Here is a 23403-nt window from a genome sequence, read left to right as displayed (position 1 = left end):
CTTGTTCTTCCATTGATGAGCTCCTTTTTTACCATCCTCCAGGCAATTAAAATTAAATATTTTTCCTCAGTGCAGCCGCAACAACAGCGAAATGATGATGGCTCTGATGATGGCTGGTAATGAAGCTGTCGGCGAACTTTTCGAGCTGTGGCAGGGAATAAAAAGCTTTGGGGCTGTAAGGCAATTGCCGGAGTTTCTCTTATTTTGGTTGGGGGGGCGGGCAGAGGCAGGGTCTTGGTGGGGGAGTTCTAAACCCAGCATTTAGTGGCCTGTGGCGCTGCCACTTCTATCGCTCTCCGTGTTCTTCAAATTCAAACATTCCTCTTTTTTCTTGTTTCAAATTAATTGGGTCGTTAGAGAAGCCATTTGCGCGGGGTTCGTCTTTTTTGCGCCCTTCTAGTTATTTTCATTTTTTTTTCTGTATTTTTTCCTCCGCACACACTCTTTGAATTGTTTGCCCACTTTCGTTTTTGTTGAGTATTCAAATCGAGAAATTGCTGACATCTGTGGATGAATGCCGCGGGTGGGTGGCACCAAAAAAAAGAAACAGCGGCAGGAGTAAAGGTCGAACTGCACCGGAGAACGTCGGCCGGAATACGGATACGGAATACAAGTACTCGTATCTATCTGCCTGCGATTACGTTTTTCAATGCAAGTGAAGAGGATTGACAGGATACGGCCGGGATGGGAGGTGAGTGGTGTGTGTGGATAGGAGGAGGCCTGAACTTGTTTGCCCGCCTCAATTGTTCCGCGTCCTTGATACAATTTCATTCTGATTTCGGTATTTCACATGCTCTGCAGCCCCGCCAGTCCCCGTCTGCAGACTCGAATCAAATTGTTGAGCAAATATTCAACAGAGTAAATATGTTTATGCCGAATCAAGCAATTTCATTTAAACACACTCCACATGCGAGCACTTGTCTGAGAATGTGAATGCCTCCGAGTGTGTTCGACCTCTTCCCTTCACATTTCCATACAATGTATTGTGTAAGCCCACGTCAGCTTGTTGACTAAGCTTTCTCCCAGCACCACCCACCACCCAGCACCCACGCCACCCCCATCAGGTGCACCACCAGGTACTCCTCTTCGCATCGCAATTGATTTAAATCGGCGATGCATAGTTTATTAGTTGCGGAGTAATTTGCCCTCGGAACAAAGGCGACTTTGCAGTCCACACTGCCCCCCTGAAGTGCAATTAAAGTTGTTTTTAATTCCAATGGCCATTCAATTAACAACCAGGGAATCAATTCCCTGTGGGGTTTAGTAATTAATTCGTGTTTACAAACCTTAAAGCTCACTGAGAGAATGTTTGGTTTAAATAATCAAATATCCTATATAATTAGGAACACTTACCCTCCAAAAAACCATACAAAATCACAAAACACCTTTGAGAACTTCTTTTTTAGTTGTTTATTTAATATTTTTTATGTATGTTATTTCCGAGGTTCTAGAAATAGTTACATGGCTGCACTAGTGTCTGGGTGTAGCTTTATAACTATGTATCTACATTTTATAATCCACCGCCTCATCGTGTCATACTCTTCTGGGTGCTTATGTTTCTTGTCTTTCTGCTGTTTGTATTCTAAGTGTACCTCCATATTGGATTCTTCTGTGTGATTCTTCTGGCTTTCTTTCTTTCTGGCTACTCTCGCGTAGATTAATTTAAGAATGGATTAGCTTTCTTTGGGATATAATAGGTTATATTCTCTACATATTTGCCATAAAATCGCATGAGTATGTCTGTAGTTGTCGGTTAGTGTGAGTCTAAGAGCGTGTGGAGGGTATTTTACAGCTATAGGTAATAGGTATATCTCGGATCATCTAGTTGTGTCTATTAAACTCCTACGAAAGCTGAAACTATCTTTGAACATTCTCTAACTAAAAGTAGAACAAACGAACGAACGAATCTCTAAGCTTTATTCTTGTTTTTTGTTTCTTTTTTTGAAAACGAAAAACCGTGAAAATTCTCCATTTTTTTGGGGCAACGCCTTAAAATCGCTGCCACCCATCGGGAGTGGGCGTGGCATTGAGTGAGTGTGTGTTGGTGTGAATTGTGTGTTCCGCATGCATACATATGTATTCTATCTTCTATATAATCGTTAGCTATATATTCCTGTGCGGCAGGACGAACAAGGACCTGCCGACATGTGGTCATTGAGTATATTACTTGAATTGATCTTGATCTTGAGTTACTTGAGGGTTCTGAGGATTCCTATCGTCTGCTTTGGAAAAAATTGAGTTTCAATTCGATTCGATTCGGTTTATGGTGTATATACGGTATTTATGTTTATGGTTCGCTGTAAGCATTTATATAAATAAGTTAAATATGTATACTTATATACGTGGTTGCATATATGCCGGTATGTATGTATATATATTTTAATGAAGTATACAATATATTGCAATTTTAAATGTATATAACTGTTCAAGTCTTTTTGCATCTCTAATATATGAATATATAAATTAATATCTTTACGTTATTCATCATTCATTTTATAAAATATCTCTTCCTTCGATTTAGCCCATCATTATTGTATATAATAATCAAAATTGAATTGGTGTCTTTTTTCATTTTGAAAACATAGACGCTTCCATGGAATTTTGTGTGTGTGTGCCAGTCGTTTTTCAAACATTTTCTAAAGTGTAAAAATAAAGCTTTAAACATTAATTACAATTTCAATTTTTCAGTGCTGAAAAACATTAGAATCATTTCAAAAACATATAGTTGTATTAAAATAATGGAATTACTTAGAAATAATATTTTAAACCGAAAACCGACTGGGTGTTAGCTTGTTTTGGGATCTAATTAATATATGCAGGTTTTAGCAGGGAACTAGAATTGTATTTTTGGGATTAATTAGCCGCGTGTATAAAAACAAGAGTTTTGTGTAAAAATATTTTTTTTTAGAATCTTTTCTTTTTCAAAAAGGTTTTTTTTTGTAATTTTTGTCATTTTGTTTCACGTTTTTTTTGCTTTTTGTGGTGTATAATGTGTATAAATAAATCTTACTCGTAAATAAATCAATTAATCGCTCGCCTCAATATATAATCTATTTATATTCGTAATTATTTCATATATATTTTGAATGTAAAATTGCAAATCACATAATTGTTACCACTACTGTTCAATGGAATTTCTTATATAAGTTTTTTTTTGCTTTTTCGGTTTGCTTTTTTGTTGTTGGTTTTGCTTATGTGTATATAGGCATTTAATGCTATTTAAAACGCTATTAATAATCATCAATAAAGCCATGCATAAACACGATTTCATACTATGGCCCTATAAACAATGCACATAGCACTCTCTGGTCTAAATTCTAACTTCCCCGATATTCTGTTGCTATATCGAACGCGACAATCGGCCGTGATTCCTATAATCTCGCTATATAAAATTGTGGGCTTACAAGTGTGAGTGCCAGTTTTTTTTTGTTTTTAAATTAATATTTTGTTTTTTTTTTTGGGATTTATAATTAATGGTTTCTTGCTCGTTGTATAATTAAGTTCGAATGGTTTTCAATATTTTGTTGTTACTTGCATTTACTATTATTAATTTCGATATAAAACTGCCTCTTTTAAATATACTTTTGGTAATATATGTGTATATATATGCTTTAAAAAATAACCTCTATCAGCGTCCGCCTCCCGTTCCATCAATTCTTAAATTATGAAATAATTGTAATTGACAATATATAATTAAATTGTTTTCAAGTTTACTCCTTTGGGTTTTCTCGGCTTGCCATTTTGCTTTAAGTTACTCGGTTTACGGAATAAAAACTACGCATAAAATAAATACATGTTTGTGTATATATCAATACTTCTCGATTTTTAGAATTACAAATTTTTACCATTATTTATATAGTAATGTTATGTTTAATTTTTGTTCGTTAAAAACTATGTCACTTAAGTTTGGAATTGCTTTTAGTTATCATTTGTTTTACAAGTGCGTCCTCTCGTCCTCTACATCTACAATCAACCTTGGTTTTTCGATTTTCTTCCTCGGGGAGTATTCCTTATGAATGTGGGGTTTTTAAGAAACCTTTGGCTGGGCCAAAGCTCGAGGGATATTGCGGGGGATTGTGGGATTTGGGGTGCGGGAATGGGTTTCTGTATAAAATGGTTTAATTTTTGATTTATGTACACGAGTCCTGGGGTCTAATGCTAGTAATAAAATAACTATCCGTAAGTACCTTTGTTGCGGTGTGTGAGAATGTCTTAAGGGGGTCTGATGCACCGCCTAATGCTTGCTTTGTAATTTTCAATTTATAAATATTTCATATTCGAATGTATTTCTTTTTATTATTTATGTTAAGTATTGTCCTTGTGATATGTTTCTAAATTGTTTTCATTCATTAATTTTATTCATTTCTAAGTAATTGAAGTAGTTGTCTGTTTATCGAGTTTAGAGCATAATATGGAAGTAATCTCGTCCTAAACTGGTTAGAGTTGTAAAGTTGTTTCATTAAAATTGTTCGACTTGGAGTATATATCATCCGATCTGATCTGATTTCCGATTGCTACTTGTCCACTTGAGTACGGTTAAAAAGAGTCTAAGAGCAAGAGATACATTATATAATATTGTTGTAGTTTTAGTTGAGGAGTTGCAGGAAGTGCGACGATAAGTTCACTATTTGATTAGTTTTTGCTAAGATTGAACCCCGAGCCCTATTCGCCGATCGAACTGGACACATGTACTCTACATATATCCAGGGGCTAGTGTGTGTGTTTCCGGTGTGTGTCCTTGGGAGGGGTGTATATAAACTCTAGAGCCCTAAAACGACGCCTAAAAGTAGATATTTTTACCAAAAAACATGCAAATTGGTTCTGCTCGCTAGGTATTATTCTTCATATAGGTCGTATGTATACATATATATTTTTTTTGCCTTTCCCTCCGTCCCTTCCTCATCTGTATATAATGCTTATTTGATCTGTGTATATATATATATATATATAGAATTTCTACTTATGTTCCATAATATTCGTTGTGTCGGATTTTTACTATAAGTTACGTTTTGGATTTCCTTCTCAAACCTTTTGTTTTCTTTGTTCGCCTTCATTCCTCCTCATTCCTCAATTGATTTTTGAATTTTTCAGATTCTAGGTTTAGCTTTTGGTTTCTGTAAAAGTTGCAACTTGGAGAGACTGGATAGTTCAGATATATTAGTGGGTAGATATATTATGCATATAGGATGTATATAACTGCTTGAAGAAGTTCCTATTCAGAGAGATAGAGAGAGAATTGAGATCCTTTTCTGCTGCATTTCTTCCATTTAATGAACTACTCCGCTAGTAAGCCTTTTCTAGACTAGATTTTAATTTTAAGATTTCATATCTTTCTTTTTTTTTATCATTTTTAAGATTTTGTTTGCTTTGTTTGGTTCTAATTTGATAAGGGTGCTCGAGTATTGCTTTTAGGGTTCTGGTTTAAAGTATTTTGAGACTTGGGGATCATCTGAGGCAGAACTAAGCCCGGGCCTAGGCCACCACAATGTCCTGACTGGTCTCGTCGCTGTCCATCTCTAGGTCGTCCAGCTCGTCCTGCTTGCTGCTGAGGTTGTCGTCCTCCTCCTCCTCCTGATCCCCGTCCAGGCTCTTGGCGTGGCCAACGCCAATGGCCCCGGTGTCGCGCAGGCAGGCCGACTCCAGGTGCTTGTTGAGGTAAGACTTCAGGGCGAAGGTCTTGTTGCAGCGGTGGCACTTGAAGTTCTTGTCCCCCGAATGCGTTTGCATGTGGGCACGGAGATTGGAGCGGTCGGCGAAGGCCTTGCCGCAGTGGACACAGGCGTAGGGCTTCTCGCCGGTGTGGGAGCGGAGGTGGCCCTGCAACAGCCACGGGCGGGAGAACAGCTTGCCGCAGATGTCGCAGCTGTGCGAGAGCTTGTGCGTCAGCAGGTGCATGGCCAGGGCCGGCATGGACACGTAGGCCTTGCCGCAGGTATTGCACTTCTTGGCGGACTGCGAGTCCAGGGAGCGATGGGTCTGCTTGTGGCGCGACAGGTTTGAGGAGGTGGCATACTGCTTGCCACACTCGCAGCACTTGTAGCAGCCGCGCTTCCTCTTGGCATAGTTTTCTCCGTTTCCCGAGGACGCATTGCCGCCACCCACGGGGGCAGAGTCTTGGGCCGCGACCACCGGCGTGGCCGCCACACTCTTGGGCTGCTCCTGGCTTTTGGCCTTGCTCGCCTTGGTCCGGCCGTCGAGCATGTTGAGGCACATCTTCTGGGTCGAGGTCCTCGGCGGCAGCTGCTGCTGAGTGGCGGCCACCTTGCCGCCCCAGTTGGGTATCCCCGATTCCGAGGAGGAAGACATGTCGATGTCCACGTCGGAGCTGTGGTCCGAGTTGGGCGGCGTCAGAGGCGAGCACTGGTTGGCAGAGGATACCGGGTCCCCGGGTCCGTTCATCAGGTCGTAGGAACTGCTGCCAATGAACCGAATCGTTGACTGCGGCGACCGACGACTGGAAGCGCTGCTGTTATTGCTGTGGCTGCTGTTCGATATCTCCTGGATCTCCGGGCTGCGCAGCTGCTGCTCCTGTTCCTGCTTCATGATCGTGACCACGCAGGGTGGGATCAGCGGGGGCAGGCTCTGCGAGAGGGACAGAAGATCGTGGGCGGCCTCCGTCTCCTCGACGCTGCGGCCCCGGTAAATTGAGGCTGCAACCACGTGTTGCTCCTTCGCAGCCCGCTCTCGTTCCCGCTTTAAGGTCACCGGCTCCGGTTGGCGCGGCAAGCCGCTGGCACTCGCCGGAGGGGCGTAGAATATGACCTTGCCATCCTCTGCTGGAGCTCGGCCCATTGGACGGCGCAGTGACACTGTATAGGCACACAATTGGAAATCGGAATTAGCATTAGCACTAGTGACCTACCATCTCACAAATGAGGTTAGTATTGAACTGACAGTCGAGGGGCTGGTTAGCACAGGAGTCCGTATAGTCTTGGATATCACAGGGGCTTTTCAGGCTCATTTTTCTTACGGCAAATGGCTTGCGCCGGGGACTTGACAAAGATTTGACAAGTGTCACTCGAACTTGTTGAGTTTCCCCGCAGCCTAGAGACGGGGCCAATTTATCGGCCTGAGTCTGATGAGCCAATTTATCGGCCCTAACCAGAGCTGGAAAACGCACTCGTAGCTTTTCAGCACTGTACAGCACCGCCATTGGGAAGCTGCATTTCAAAATGAAGTATTTCAAATATGGCAGCCGTTAACTTTCTCCCAATTAAGGATTCGACTTGAAACTTTCAATTCCTGGTGTTTTAATTAACGACTGCCCACCTGTGGACCCAAAAAGCAGAACTAACTTCGTGTAACTTGAAACCTGTGGCTCAGACTCGGACAGGTTTATTGAAATTGTTTGCCCTGAGAGTTGTAGTTGTGTGTCCTTTAAGGACGTATAGCAGCCATTCACCTGGGTGGGAGGGTGCGTGTGCCAAGTGCAAGTCATAATCTGGGTGGTTACCAAGGAATCAAGGAAGCAGTAACCATAACTGCACATTTTGACATTTTATGGCCCGCTGACGCAATATCCTTGCTGCTGACCTGTTACGTTCTCGGTGCTCAGTTTCTCAATCGATACGACGACCCCCTGGGCGCCCGCCAGCCACCCTCTGCCAGTGGCAGTCAATGCCGCTTGTTTGCATTTGCTTTCTCCACTGCTTTTTCTGCTGCTTTTTTTCTGCTTTCTTCAAGAGCAACAAGCAACGACATCGACAAGGAGGCAAACGCAAACATGGAAAATGCCAACATACGCTAAAAAGATTAGCTAACGGCGACAATGTCAAACACGAGCGCTCACTCTGGAGTGTCAGAGGGGCATGGACTGGGGCTGGTGCTGGGGCTGGGGGATTAGGGGACAACAACAGGGGGTCAGGGGTCAGGCCAAACGAAGGACGGTGGCCAAGTGGGTGGCCATAAAATGGTTGAAAGTGCCGCTGGCTTTGCAGTGAGTGGCGCTGGAGTGGAGTGTGGGTCGGAAGCCTGGCTACTAAAAATAAATACGAGTACACAAATCGTCGCAGCCACCTGTTCACATTGTTGTGACGCAACTTTTGCGGGGGCTTTCATTATTTGGGGGCAGGGGGTCGATTGCTGGAGCTCACAACAAATGGAACAATGGCTATACCTTGAGGGAAATAGCTTTCAAAAGGGTACAAGTGTTACCCCAAAAGATTCTATAAAAAGTGTTTCCAAATATATTTCAGTTGGAATATTATTGAGGGCCTTACATTAAGACTTACCTGAGGCTGCCGCGGGTCCTGCCACTGAGGCAGTGTGGCTCGATGCCGAGGCTCCCGCTCGCCGCTGCTTCTCCTGCTTGGAGGAGTTCATCTGGACCAACGACTGGGCGGCAGACCACTCCAAATGCTCACACAGCTCCTCCTCCTCCGCATCCTCGTCGTCCTCCAGCTCGATTACCTCCCGTTTGAGCACAGACCGAGAGTTGCGCTTGGCCAGGGATTTCAGGGGCAGTTTGTGGGCCACCTGGTTGCCATTTCCGTTGGCGTTTCTCAGCACCGAGCTGGCTGCGACTGACGAAGGCTTATCCTCCGGCTTTCGGGTGCCGGAGGTCCTTGGCTTCGGACGCCGCCAGCTCTGCAGGTCAGCAGCTCCGGGCGCTGGGCCTGCTCCGGATCCTGCCGGCGATCCCGCAGCCACATACTTTTTGCTGGCACTCGCATAGGCAATCGTTTGGATCTTGTTGCGATTGGGCAGTATGAAGTCCACGGACATGTTGCACGATTTAACGGGTCACCGTTGCCCTTGCCGCTCGCCACAGATGCCAGTTGCCAGCTTGAAGCTTCCGGCAATCACAATTCCGGGGGATCCCCCGCTGGTTGTTTGTCCTGGTTGGGCGGGGGTCTCGGTTAGCTATTTGTGTGGCTTTTGGGGTTGGTTTTGTTTTTGGTTTCGGTGTTGGTTTCGGGATTCTTAAGCTTAGATATATATTTTGTTTTTTTTTTTTTTATTATTTGCTATGTAGATGTAGCACAACCTTCTTTGACGTCTGCAGTTTAAAATGCTTTAGCTTTAGCTTTGTCCCCGTTTTTTTTTGGCCGAACCGAGTCGTAGTTTTGGCCCTTTTCTCTACTTCGACTTCAACTTTGACATTGACATGAGTTGCCTCGAGAGTTTCGCTGCGGTTGCTCCTTCAGCTTTGATTCCTTTGCCCCAGTAGTCCTGCTGTTGGTGCTGTTGTTGCTTTGGCCTTTGGCTCGCCGGATGGCTGGCATCCTCCTGCCCCCGCTGCAGCTCCCCCTTGGCGGATCCCCCTACCACATCCGCTATAGCGATGGCCAAAGATTCACTTTGCCACAATTCTGAAGGTATCTGGCGTTCGTTGTTGCGTTGCTAGTTGCAGGTTGCTAGTTGCTGGTTGCTGGTTAATGGTTGCTGGTTGCTAGTTGCAATTCTGCTTGGCTTTGCCGTTACCGTTAGCAATCAAGGTCCTGTTCTGGAAGCGAAAGCAAAGGTAAATTAAATTGATGTTGTTTACCGGTAAGACACTGAGGAGTCTGGACAAAGAACCTGTCACATTTGCATGCAAATGCTCGGCGAAGCCATCGCAAAGGCCAAAGGACAAAGGACAACATGCGTCTTATTAAAACCGAGAACCCTTGTCTAGGGTGAGACTTTGGAGTGTTTGTGTTTGCTTGTTTAATACCCAAACTTCAGCTTCTTTTGCCTTTTCCCCTTTGGAAATCTTTTCTAAATATTTAACAAGACATCATGACAGATAATAAATCACAAAGGGGTTTTATTTGCCATCTTCATTTTAAACATGGTTGGTTTTAATATTTTTAAGATTGTTTTAAACATTGTTCAAAATATGATATATAATAACAATATAATAAAAAATATTAACAATATGAAGAAAACTTATCCCTGAAAGCAAGTCCTTTTATTAAACCCCTTGCTGGAACACCAAAAGTGAGTACGTGATAACCCCTGTACTATACCATGGAGTTCTTTTCCCCATAAATTACGGGTAAATACTCTATGGCAACCATTAACCGTTCGGGGCGCCACTCGCAGTGCCCGGCCACTTTCCAAAAGAATCTACTAAAATTGCATAATTTAAATGGCGATTAAAGGGCGAAAACTGTAAACAAGTTCCTGCAGTGGTTGCCAGTCATAATATTTACATTATAAATGCAGAAACCGCCGTGCAATCAGCGAAAGAGACAGGACATCGCCTGCAGGGGGCGCGTGGGGCAGGGGCTGGTTGATGGAGGGTGGTGTTGAGAAGAAATTTGCAACACTTGATTACACTTAATTGATAAATTGTTATACTTTTTGCACTAAATTGCACGGTTTATACACGGTCGGGCAGTTCATTTTCCGCACTAGGAAAACCGACAGAGAGTGAGAGAGAGAGAGAGCAGGCGGGTGTGGGGAAAAGGCTTCCATTGGAAGGTGGCGCACACGCACGCACACAAAACTATCTATCCCTATCCCACGTTTAAAAATGGCGCATACACTCGCTGCCATTGTTTAGGAAATGCACTGGCCGAGATTGTTCTGATTGGAATTGCACGTTTGAGAACCATTACCTCGTAGACTGAAAAGGAGGTTTATCACATGATTTGTTGTAGGGAATTTTGAATTTATTGGTGATTTTTGGAGTGAAATTCCGTTTTTCCGTTCGTTGTTTCAGCAACAACAACTTGTTCACTCTGCACTTGTCGAATGTTTTGTGAATTGAAATCCACTGAGAGAGAGTGAGAGAGAGTAGAAAGTGGGGAGAGAAAGCGCACTCGCTGCTCGGGATATCCGGAGAGCAAGAAAGCAAAGTAGCGAGTACATGCAACAAATAGTCAACTGTTGGTTGCCTTAGCCTACCTCACTGTACCACCCACCTCCCACCTCCCACCGCATCTCGCACTCGCACTCTCTCTCGCTCTCTGTTTCCTTTCTCTCGCTTTCTCTGCACATAAACAATGCGAGATTTTTATTGCATACTTTGCAGCTGCAACCTTATACACACACACAGCACTTTGTCACATGCAACACGAAATCGGAAATGAAATCATGCATAAATCTATGGATAAAAGGTTATTAAATCTATACACTCTAGGGGTACATTTTCAGAGGACATGCAGGGTATTACGACCGGACTATATACTGGTCTCTACGGTGCTACTACTTGTATATAGGAAGAAACTCGCCGTACTCGCTCTGATTTGTGGGGCCTGCGGAAAGGTGTTGTATTTTTTTGCACACACACGGATTTCGACGTTTTCTTTACCACCGATTCATGGATTTCGTTTTCAATTTGCACTTTTTTGATTCGGAATTTTCGAAATTCTTTGTTGCTTCTCTTGGACTTAGTTTTATGAGTATTTTACAGTTTTTATTATTTTATTGCGTGGCGTGTGCGGTGTTAAACTATGGACTTGTGTTTTTGGCCTGCCGCTGTGCGTCAGTTTTTGACGTACCACTCCCTTCTACTGTGCGCTTCGCATTCGCAGCTTTTCGCTGGCTCTGCCGCTCACTTTGGTGGCTATATCCACACTCACACACACACGACTATATCCATATACGTATATATAATTTACAGCGAGTGTGCGTGATTTCGGGTCAACACCGACGCACCACTTTTGGGCAGTGGCACGGGGTGGTTTGTTGCCTGGAAACTTTGTTGTGGGGCCGAGGGGCGCCTCCCCTATCGTTTTATATGCGGCACTGATAGTTTCTATGGCCCATAGTTAGCGAACTATAATTTCCCTGATTTATGGCCAGCGAGATCGATATATACCGCCGAGGCCCCACACAAAGACACAACAAGTAGCCAGCCAGGACCACCCTCCCCACCCACTCTTGCTCTCGCGGGTGGCAGAAGACACATGCAACAACCCCAGGAGAATCTGCGCAGACGCAGGCTCGGCCAGTTGCTCTCAAAAAACTGCCGAAACTTCCAGCGAGTCACCCACACACTGACAGAGGGCAGATCCTGGCACGGACTCGTGCCACACACACTTGTGGATTGCCGAAAATTATGCAACAGCACCGCATTGAGGGAGGGTGGTGTCACGGGGGGTGGCGCGCGGCACACGGATCCAGCAAGAGGCCGCCGCTCGAAAGCCGGGGGTGTGTTTTGATGTCTGCCACTTGGCTGCCTTGGCACGGCGCTGGGTTAAAAATACCAAACAAAAAAACAAAATAATAAAAAAAAACAGAAACCTGCAAAATCCAAAAGCAGGAGATCCCAGGGAAGGGCAAAAAAAGATTCTGGCCCAGCTTAGAAATAAATTATGAGCTGCTCCAGCTGTAAGCGTTTAATTTGGTATTGTTTTCATTCTTCGGTTTGGCCTTTATGGTTTCCCCGCCTTTTCCTTTTTTTGACCAAATATTTTGGGCATTTCTCTTTTGCATAGTTGACAACTGAAACTTGCTCCTTGCCTTGTCCTTTTTAACGTTTTGAGGTTTTGGGTTTATTTCGTTACGTTTCGTTTGGTTTGGTTTGGTTTGCTTCTGTTTGCACAGGCCGAATCGAAAAGGGGCCGCAGGACATGGGACACGGGACACAGGACAGGACACAGGGCACACAGAGCCCAGCCGCAAGGACTCCATGGCCCGTGGCCCATTATTGCCCCCCTCGGCGATACCAAAAAGGAGCCACTCCACCCCACTCCACCCTCCCTTGGTCCCTTGTGGTTGCTTTTTTTTCTGCGGCAGTGGTGGTGTATTGGCGGTGGTGCTGTTGCCGCTTCTGCTGCTGCTGCGTTGACATCAGCGCTTCCGTTGCGGGCTTCCTTATTATTCCTGTCACTAAGCCGCCCTTTAAATTCGCAATGAATGCCAAACAGCGAAACAGTTAAATATTTTTTTGTCCCCCTGCCTTCGTTTTGGCCTTTTTGTTGTATTTGGTCTTGTTTTGTTTCGGTTTCGGTCCCAGACCGTTGTTGTTCGAGCCACGGAAGTGCAACACCATCCAACCATCCAACCATCCAGGCCAGCCAGCAGACCGACCCCGAGCAGACCGGAACAGGATGCACCCGGAGAAAATATTGTTCGGCCGGATTATTGCACAATTTATTTTTTAAATCCACATACAGAGTTTTGTGGGAAAACTGCAAAATACATCGCTGTATCTTTCTTTCACTGAAAGGATTTTTGGGAAGGATTTCTTATCAGAAATTGTTATAATTTTAAATTAAATATTAAATTAATAGTTTAAAGACTATAAACACCGATGATCTTGAGACAATTTAATTGTAACTTCTTCAATAGCTTGTGATTTTTTTAAAAGTGTCCTTGTTTTTGGGGTCCTGGCACTGCCACTGGGATTGGAAACGGGAAACAACCGCAAGGTTGCCCCGGCCAAAGGGTTGCTGCTTGTGCTTCTGCTTCTGTTGCTTTTGCCATTGAGTTGGCACTGATATTGTGATGTCCTGATGTCTCCATGTCCTGCCGCGCTTCATCGTCATCATCGTCATCGTCATCGTCGGTCGCCTTCGCGGTTACATTGACCCTTTTTCCATGGACTCTTTTGTGTTGCCGCTCCATAGGCTTTCTTGCCGTCAACGCTAATGGAGCTTAAAAAGTTGTCAAAGCGGCGCGGGTTTTATATTTTAATTTCAAAGTGCCAAAATAGAAAATGAAATGGAGCAGGAAGCAGAAAGCAGGATGCGGAATGCGGGATGCGGAAGGGTTTCCATTGGCCCAGGGAACTGGGACCTGAGGAACCAGGAAAGTGCCATCATCAAAAAGGGCTCGGGAATAAGGCATCAAATCAACTGTATTCTGTCATCGAAAATCAGACGCAAAGTGAAGTACAACAAGAACAAAAAAGCAAATAAGGAAATATAAAAATAAAAAAAGGAAAAGGACCGTCTGGCGGCGAGAATATTCATCGTGGGCTGGCGGAGCCCAACTCCTGTTGCCGCATTTATTGCCATATGCTGACAGTGTTGCTCGCGGCGGCCAGTCGGTGGCGATGGGGGCCAATTTGAGCTGTCATAAAAATGTACAACAACTGGCTACAAAGCAAACAATGCGACGAGTGCCAACAGCAACACAAACAGCACCAGCAACAGAGCTGGAAGCGGCAGTGGCAGCAACACCCACACCCACACATACACTCGAACACTCAGTGGCAGCTACGGCAACATCAGCAACAACTATAGCAATGGCCGCATTCAGCAATTGTGCAAACAAATTGCTGTTGCACTTTACTTTTATTTTACGAGTGCGAATGCCAGAGCTTGCTTCTTTCTACGGATACACTGCCCACAAAAATGTCGAGGAAATCGGCCATTAAATGGTTACTTACACATGTCCTTATACATCTGGGTAGAACCCCTTTTCAAAAGCTTTTAGTACGAGGTTCATATATCTTTATTCTCTGATCTACTACAAGGCCTAACAAATAAAGATTGACTTGAAATAACTTATTTTATTTTATAGAGAATCCTTAAAAGTAAGAATTAAAATACCCCTAGTCTACTTTCCTTTAAGACTCTTCTTTTCTTTGTGTACATTTTTTTCTCGTTTCCCGGTTTCGTTGACGGACCAAGGGAGTCCTGAGTCCTGCCAGGGTCCTGTTGGCGTTCTTCTGCTGATTTTTTTCCTTTCTCCGCCCGCTGCCCAATTTGCATTTTACTATCGCTGCAGGTTTTTATAGTTGTTGCTTTTGCATTTGCTCTTACTTTTTGATGCCTCACTCGGGTTCCCCACTCCCAGTGCCCAGTACCCAGTTCCCAGCTCTTCGTTCTGGTTCTGGTTTTATTTGCGGGCCGCAATTTTCCTGCCTCCATCCGGCTCCCACCAGCATCGTCCCGGTGCTCATCCTTCGCTTTTTGTGGAATTCACTGGTCATAAAGTTTACTTAACATGCCGCTGACGCTTTAGTATTTTTTCTCCTGTTAAACTTTGGATTGCAAAAGTCAAGTTCCTTGCCAGATGGAGACATGTACAAATACAAATACTAATACAGGGTCCAGCAAGGACACTATATATGTATATGTGTAAATGTACTTCCAGATAGCCAGACAAATCTCCGACTTTGGACGGCATTTCTAATGCGGTCTGTTATGGTTCGCCATCAATTATATCAATTTCTGGGCGAGAACTTGAAGTAAACAAAACCACTTCAATGGCGGCTACTCAACTTGATTAGTTTGATCAAGAGGTAGCTAGACTCTGGTCAGATTTATTGCCCAGTGCAGCTTTGAAATATTTGTGAAATGCATTTATTTCCAGGTAATGGACTGGCATGGCCATAAATGAGTGTTAAATGAGTCATTTAATATATTTAATGGAGAATAAGGTTGTAAATTAATGAATTTCTTATTAATAAAATAAATTAGGCAGATGATCCATAAAGGAGGTAATAATATTCTTTCAGTTGGATTAAAGTAAACCTTTTAAAATGCCACCCATCAAGTATAAAGTAAGTATATTATTGTTGAAAAATTCAACATGTGGCTGCAATAAATCCATTTGGCATTTTGCAATCGCTTTAATACAGATATATATACTAGTATATATATCTGTATAGTATATATATCTGTATTAAAGCGATTGCAAAATGCCAAATGGATTTATTGCAGCCACATGTTGAATTTTTCAACAATAATATACTTACTTTATACTTGATGGGTGGCATTTTAAAAGGTTTACTTTAATCCAACTGAAAGAATATTATTACCTCCTTTATGGATCATCTGCCTAATTTATTTTATTAATAAGAAATTCATTAATTTACAACCTTATTCTCCATTAAATATATTAAATGACTCATTTAACACTCAAACATTTTATTCTGCAATGAAATTTGAAACATGGCTAATAAAGAAATCATCTTGAAAGAATCGTATTCATACATCTTTATGGGAATCTCTATCACTCGAGTGCTATCCAAAATCAAAAACCAGTCGAAACGAGCTGGCAAAACAGTCGTAATCCATATTCCCTCAAATTCCTTTTTAATACAGCCAGCAAGTTCAGTAAAATATAAACAATTTACAACCATGCCACTTACTGAGGTGAAATTTATTCAAAGTCCCATTCAATCGCGATGCCACTAAGCTTGCTCACACGGTGCTTTGATCCCCTCGCCTTCTATACCTCCTGGGAGGCTGGGGGGCTGCCCCTGGTTTAAAGTAGAATGGGTTTTCCCTTTTTCCGAGCGATTTACGAGTCTGGTCTGGTCCTGCCCCAGGTCCTGCTCCTGTTGTATCCTCCGGTCTCCAGATTCCATCCCTGTGCACTTTCGCAGTAACATTTTACAACATTTGTATTTATTTGGCGTCGTGAGTTTAAGATGTTGTTGATATATGTTGATATGTTGTTATATATGTTTACCGTTGTGTGACACACACACACTCAGCTACACCCAGAAAAAGTGGCAACTGCTGCAGCTACACATAAGTAAATTAGGATTTATGCTTTGTTCTATTTGAGCGCTGCAAAGCCATAAACGATTTTTTATGCACAGCCACTTGCTTTTGAGTTTTTTGCCGACAGGATGGGGGCTTGGGAGCTGGGGGCTGGGGAGTGCCAGGGAGGGGTATCTAAGGAGCAGTTCGCACCTTGCCGAATACGATTTACGACTTGGAGCATGTGAGAACGTAAAATTGTTATAAATTTGCATGTGCAGAATGCGAAAGGAGCTCGCACGGCCATCGCTCTAGTCGCAGGGAACATGACTCTCACTCTGAGAAATAAAATGGTTTCGCAATTGCTGTAAAATTTAGTGATTTGCTGTAAAACTAACGGGCATCAAAATTTTAAATTAAACAACCAACGTAAAATCATCCGATACATTTTCCAAACGTCATTTATGCTGAAACCTGGAGAGCTTATTTTTATCTAAAGCAACGCTTACCATTTATGTTAACGTTTTAGGAGATATTATAATTTTATAGTTAAGAAGCTTTATCCGGCTTTATAAAACATTTATCTATATAGGTAAATTCTTGAACAGATCATCTAACGACCTCGTCTGCTTCTATCTCAACTATTATGTATTTTGTATGCCTATTGACTCTAGATTCTTGGAATAGAAGTAATATATGTATATTTCTACTTAAATTTGCATTCTTTAAAAGAATCTGCATCAGAAAAAGAATTTGACCAAGTAAAGACTGAAATTGGACAAAAAAGGAACCTTTCAAAAGACTTTTTAACGAATATCTCGACCATTTGGCTACCGATTTGAAAGCGGCATATCATTTATGAACCAACGCAACAACACCCATCGATATGCATAAAAATAACTCGAAAATTGGAGAACAAAAATTTTCGTCCATTTTTGACAAAATTTGTGAAGTAACCCCTTTGAAAAATTGCCAAAAAATGGTCAACATTTTTGTTGGTAGGTTTTGATGAAGAATGATTCTACTCGAAGTTCTAAGACCAGGACGGTATAACACTCGTGGATCTGACAAATATAAGCGGAGTTATGCACATTTTTCGACTTCGAAAATCAAAAAATTTGGAAAAAAAATTTTTCCCCTCTAAAAACTATGTTTTCTAAATATTTCTTAATGCGTAACAATGTTTGAGAATTGATCCTCGAATAAATGTCCTTATTTCCTGAAAATAGCTTAAAAGGAAATATCAATGAATAAAACACATATACATTTTAAAACATTTATTTAAAGCTTATAAAGATTAGTTAGATTTATGAAGTTCATAGTTAGCCTTTTAAATTCAATAAAAAAGAATAGTTTTCCAAACTAAAATTTGCGAAATTTTCCCTTAAGCTTGTATCAATTATGAAAGAAAGGAATAAATAAAGGATAGAGGAATAAAAATAGATTTAGATATTTTTTCGAGTGCCTGAGCAAGTAGCTGGAAACTCAAAGTTGAGGAGGCAATAAACCCAACTTACGGCCAAGATCAATCGCAGCGGCTTGAGCCAGTTAATGGCACATGAAACTGAACAACAGAGCACTCTCCGCCCAATCGCCGGATGACAAAGGAGCTGTTCAGTTCAGAGGATTTTCATAGGAAGTGGGGGAAGTTGGAGGGAATATTAACGGAGCACTGCCACCCACTAGCGCCAAGTGAGCGTAATTAATGCCCTGAAATTTATCAAGCTGCATTAGGGCAATGAATGAAACCTGTAACTCATTTTGTCACTGAAAGTAAACAACACAACACAATGCGATGTAAACTGTTGCTAAGCCATCGCGTGTGGGCATATGTTCCTCCGAATGACAGCAGCGAAAACTTTTTTACCTTTCTTATGTATATTCCTAGCTGTATAGTCATATAGACTTGCTTTTTTGGGTTCTTCCATCAGGCGACAGTTTAATTTTTCCCCGTAACCCGTGACCCACATGGCCGCTGACACCCCGCGATGACGCAAATCTTAAAGAATTCTCAGCCCTATATAGTATAGTAAGATGTTTGTCGGCAGATAGTCCCCACTGGATTAATGCTGCCATAATTCCTGCCGACTGCCGGCTGCCTGCTGCCTTGTGCCCTGTGCCTGCGGGGGAGCGGCCCCCAGTAGTCGTGTGGAGTGGAGAGTTCATTTAATATATCCGATAAAAGTATTTGCAATAAATCCTGTAAAAGCTAATGATTAATTGCTCTGTAGCTTTTAACGTCAACGCGCATACTAGGCACGGATTGTGTGTCAGACGCCAACAGCGAAGGCAACAAGGACAACAACAGGAAGAGTAACAACAACAAAAAAGGTTACAGCTACAGCAACAGCAACAACAACAAAACCAAAAGTGGCAGCGACATTGGCCAATGTGGCGTATGAGTAATTCGACTTTGACGCCGCAACGCCGCGCGTGGTTTTGCCTACAGCCACACACTCACACACACACAGGACCAATCTGCCACTCACACACACACACTGGCACATGCACTAATACATTTGTCTCTTGCCTCTAGTGTATGTTTCATGTTTTGCGTTATTGTCGCTTCAAGTAAAAACACAAAAATATTTATTTCAAATGAGTCCTGTGTACAACTGGGGACTGCGGAAACTGGTAAACAGAATGCTTTCTCTGGCCACGCCCCCAAAACGCCCAAAAAGAGATACCCTATAAAAAAAAATAAAGGGTATGATGAGAATAAATTTAAGAATAAGTGAGTTCTTTGAGTTTAAATTACTTAAATATGGCTGCATGACACAAATTAAAACCCCTTTTAAAGTTATCAGGAACATTTTATTGCTTTATAATTCATATTTAAACCGGAATCTGAAGTTGTGGAGTGTTTTTAAATTAAATTCCTAGCAAAGTTAGTCCATTTCATTGTAAATATTATAAAAATATTTGTAAAAACCCTTATTTAAGGAGATAAGTATCATCTATTGCCCAAACTCCGCCAAACAAATGACAAAAATAGTTGAAAAAGTATTTATCAAAAAAATTGAGACAAAAAATATCTCAAAATTATTGAAGCCTTCAAATCTATGCATTTTGAATGAAAAACTCTGTGGTTTATGTTCTGGGTAGCCCTGTAGTCGTTACTTTCATAAAATACCGAATTGACTTCCTTTTTTGGGGGGAAATTCTTTTTCTTTTTTCGGTGGGTGGCGAAAGTTACTTTAAGGGGGATGGTGGGCTGGCCCGTGGCTGGCGCCTGTTCTGTGGCTGGGGGATTGGGTGAAAGACAGCATTTGCCATAAATTGTGAAAGTGTCAACGAAAGGCAAAAATACGCACACACACACACACAGACGGGGAGAGGGCCGCAGGGTAATACATACCAATGCAGATGGGAGTCACACGCACGCACGCACTGAGGGAAAACAATGCTAACGACATACAAACAAACAAATCTATACTCATTTGGGCGCAGTGTATAGTCCTTGGTATTGGTATTAGTGGGTGGGTGGGTGTGTGTGTCCTGGTGGTGGCGTGGGGAAGCAACACGCACGCATATTTATTTTGAACACATCTTTTTTTGGGCCGCTACAAATGCGTTATATAAATACGCAGGGAAATAAATGTATAATATGTATCGAGATGGGTATGACTGTGTGTAGGGGTGCTAGGGTGTGTGTGTGTGTGGGGAATGGTGTTCCTTAGATTGCCTTACATACTCACGCATATTGTTCTAATCAGTGGCAATGTCCTGGCCTTCTTGGCCTGCTCGGCCCAGCCTGGCCAAGAATGTCAATTTTTTGTTGCCTAATTTATTTCGCCGGCATTGGAATATTGCTTCACCCACCCAGGGGGTGGTTTTCGCCCTCCTCCCCTCTAGAGTTTGACGCCCAACAGGCTCTCGTGGCCTCTGTCCTGTTCGGCGGCTGATTATTGTCATGAGCCTTTTCCTCCTCCTCCTCAAATAAATTCCGACAGTTTGAGATTTTTTGCATAAGGATTCGGCTTGTCCTGCCGCTGACATCTCTTATGGAAGATGGATAGTTCTGTGGCGTGGTCAGGTACAATCGATAGTCCGGCATATTTATGGTGGCCACGTGACCTTACGCTGACCTCCCAAAGGAAAGGCTCCACGCTTCCCCAAAGAAAGAGTTTCCCTAAGCCGCATTCCCTGACAGATTCAAATCCCGGCAGTGGGGGGGAGCTGTGAGAAGAAGTGGGTGGCTAAAATAATTAATCTCCTTAATTGAATACATGCGAATTATGAATCAGCAGCCGCCAGGACAAGCACTTACCGCAATTACTGCATTAATTTCCACCACTTGCTGGGGGTGCCCGAGCGAAAATTGCCCGAGGGGTTGCGTTTAGCATTCATCTTTTTCCTCCGGGGGGTGGGACCCGGGGAGATTGTTGCTTCTGAAGAAAGCCGAGGGTCCAGTGTTCCACTAAATTGGACACATCTGCACAGTTTTGTCCCAACCCCCGGGCTTTTCTCGGCAGCGTGTCAATCTTGTGAGTCAAATGGCGGCACGCATGGCAAACTTTTCCAGCTATTTTAGATCCCAGATCCCAAGATCCAGAGCCCAGACCTCAGCACAGACCCCCCGACTCAGACCAGGAGCTACGTTAAATCCCCGCACGTTTCCGCATTTCCACATTTCTACTTTTCTTTATACGTTTCTGTATTTTTTGAATTTCTGTACTTCTGTGCGAGCATTTCCACATTGCCGGAGTGAGTCGTCTGGCGCATTTGCATTTGGCTCCGCACACAATTTGTATGCTTAACTAAGCCGACTGCGTGCATGTTTCTAATGGGCGGCACAAAAGGTTGCCTTACCTGATGCTGAACACGGAAAAAACACGCCGGGGAAGCAGCGGCCTCCCCTCGCTTCACTGCCCCCCTCGGAAAACTCATTTCGCCCCGGGCGTGACTTTTATAGCACTTTGTTTCCGAGTAGCTGGAGCTACAGAAAACCAAAACTCGCTCGAAAAAAGTAACCGAAACAGAAAAATTGTAAAACTTTCTATACCCAAAAGGTTTAAATACTCTTGGCGGGGCTAGCAGTGTTCTATCAGCTGGATGATTTATTTTTCTGCGTTTTAATTTCAGGGATTTCAACAATTTCTCGAATTCTAATCCTAAAACTTTCAGAAAATGATAGCTTAAATATTAAAACATGATCCTATACCCTCCATTATCAAATTCAACCAGATCTATGCTATTTAAAATCTTATAACCTTTCTTAATTAAACTTTTCCAAACTCAATGTTGATTTTTCAAAAAATTCAACTTGAAAACCAAACCAAACTTGTTTAATAAGCATTAATTATGATACAACTACGTGTAGTCTAAAACTGTTCAAGATTTAATTAAATTAATCCAAAATTTCCATCTAAAAGAGGAAAGGTTGGTTGAAAATACACCAAGCCTGCCAATACCCTAATTTAAGGTCCAAACTATTACTACTTTTATAGAAAATTAGACTAGTTTTTTTAAAAATGCTTTTTAATCAAAATTCTAGAGATACCAGGGAACAAATCCTAGATAATTGAGCCATTATCCTCCTAGAGGGTATACAAATGTGAAAATCGTTTGAAAGTAAATGGATTTTGTCAGAGCCACAAAACGCATTGGAAACTTTTGCCTGGGCAATTCAAAATTGCCAAAATGCGATACCCATTTGGTTCAAGTTGCTGTTGCTGATGTTGTTCCTGATGTTGTTGCTGAACTTATCAACACGCCGATCACTTGCGACAGTTTCCGCTGTGCCACACAGATACTCACACACACACGCAGATGACGAGAGGGCCTAATTGCCCCACACCCAGTTACAGTCCCATTTCCAATCCCATTCCCATTCCCATAACGAGAACTCACCCCCTTTCGGCCCAAAACCGAAAACCCCATTCAAGGTGAGCAATGTAAAAACTTCCTGTGCACTCATTTAGTCCTGCTGAGCTCTTGTTGCCAATGTTGTCCTTATACAAGCGGCAGCAGCACTACTACACTCAGGATAAAAATAGGCTAACAATTTAGGACTTATTTAGATTCATTTTTAGAGCGAAAAGCCTAGTCATTTTTTCTTTAAAATCTCCTTAAACTGGTTTGTTGCAATCTCAGAGTTAGTTACCTTTTTCTTTCTGTGCAGCAACAGCAACGCTGAAGCAACGTGCCCCTTACACCCAAACAATACACAGAACCAAACAAAAAAAGAAAGGAGAAAAAACGGATATAGAAATTCAATACTTTGATTCGTGCCACAAGCATCGAGAGGAGCAATGTGGAGGAAGTGCAACCATACAAGGTAACCAAATAGCAGGACAACACGTACCACGAGCACTTGTTGTAGTTTTTTTTTTTCATTTTTATGCTGCCCCTCGGGGGGTAGGGAGGTGTGCGGCAGGGTGGTTGCTGACGGCTACAAGATTTTCGAAACTGCAGTGGGAACTTTTTGGGCAACATTGCTGCATTATACTTAGTGGTTTCCACTTGATTGATGCCATCTGTTGTTCGACCCACCGAGGAAAGAAGGAAAGTTCGCTTTCCTACACGGGCGGGGAAAAAACAATTGTAATTGTAGTGGGAGGTAGGGGGAGGAAGGGAGGATGTGTTCTACAGGAGGTCGGAGGTTGGTAGGTGTAGTTCTAATAACAACATCACGCAATGTCCTGCCGGCTGCGTGGGAAAGTCCTGGCAAGTTGCCGTTGTTGCTTAATTACTGATATATAGATATCCTGCGAGTGCGAGTGCTAGAGTGATTGCGAGTACAACTATTATTAACAGTCCTGGCAGGCTGACATCCGGTTTGTCAGGGATTCCAGCAGGGAAAGTGAATGGAGGCAACAAGGACTCTGGGAAAAGCTTCCACTCTCCACGTCACTCCACTCCACTTCACTTACATGTCTGCCAATTATAAGCAACTAAACCGCAGATAAGAGCGGATGCTGAGGCTGAGAATGAGAGCTGAGACTAACCAGACTACACTCTACCCGCTCCCCCTTTTACAGGACTCAAGATATTCCATATCCCGTGCACCACATCCCATCCAGACCCGTTCTCCCGAGGATGTGCTGTCAAAGCGACGTGACTAAGTGGTGAAAAATGATTTCGTGGC

At 42.8% G+C, this 23403-nt stretch overlaps 1 protein-coding gene across 4 annotated transcripts; it reads right to left on the bottom strand.

The window, feature by feature from the left end:
• Positions 1-1395: 1395 nt before the first annotated feature.
• On the bottom strand, positions 1396-11486 carry LOC108126390 (transcriptional repressor scratch 2). 4 transcript variants are annotated; one of them, XM_017242965.3, is made up of 3 exons: positions 11165-11486; positions 8232-9445; positions 1396-6809 (listed from the first exon to the last, which is right to left on the bottom strand). In XM_017242965.3, the coding sequence occupies exons 2-3, from the start codon at positions 8722-8724 to the stop codon at positions 5473-5475; spliced, it is 1830 nt and encodes a 609-aa protein (XP_017098454.2). In that variant the 5' UTR covers positions 8725-9445; positions 11165-11486; the 3' UTR covers positions 1396-5472. The 4 variants fall into 4 exon arrangements, with proteins under 4 accessions (XP_017098454.2, XP_043066750.1, XP_043066753.1 ...); XM_043210815.2 differs by lacking the exon at positions 11165-11486 and adding an exon at positions 10545-10763; XM_043210818.2 differs by lacking the exons at positions 8232-9445; positions 11165-11486 and adding an exon at positions 6971-7109.
• Positions 11487-23403: the final 11917 nt, after the last annotated feature.

Source organism: Drosophila bipectinata, chromosome 3L (assembly GCF_030179905.1).
Source record: "Drosophila bipectinata strain 14024-0381.07 chromosome 3L, DbipHiC1v2, whole genome shotgun sequence".
Taxonomy (NCBI): Eukaryota; Metazoa; Arthropoda; class Insecta; order Diptera; family Drosophilidae; genus Drosophila; species Drosophila bipectinata.
This window is presented reverse-complemented; position numbering and strand designations above follow the sequence as displayed.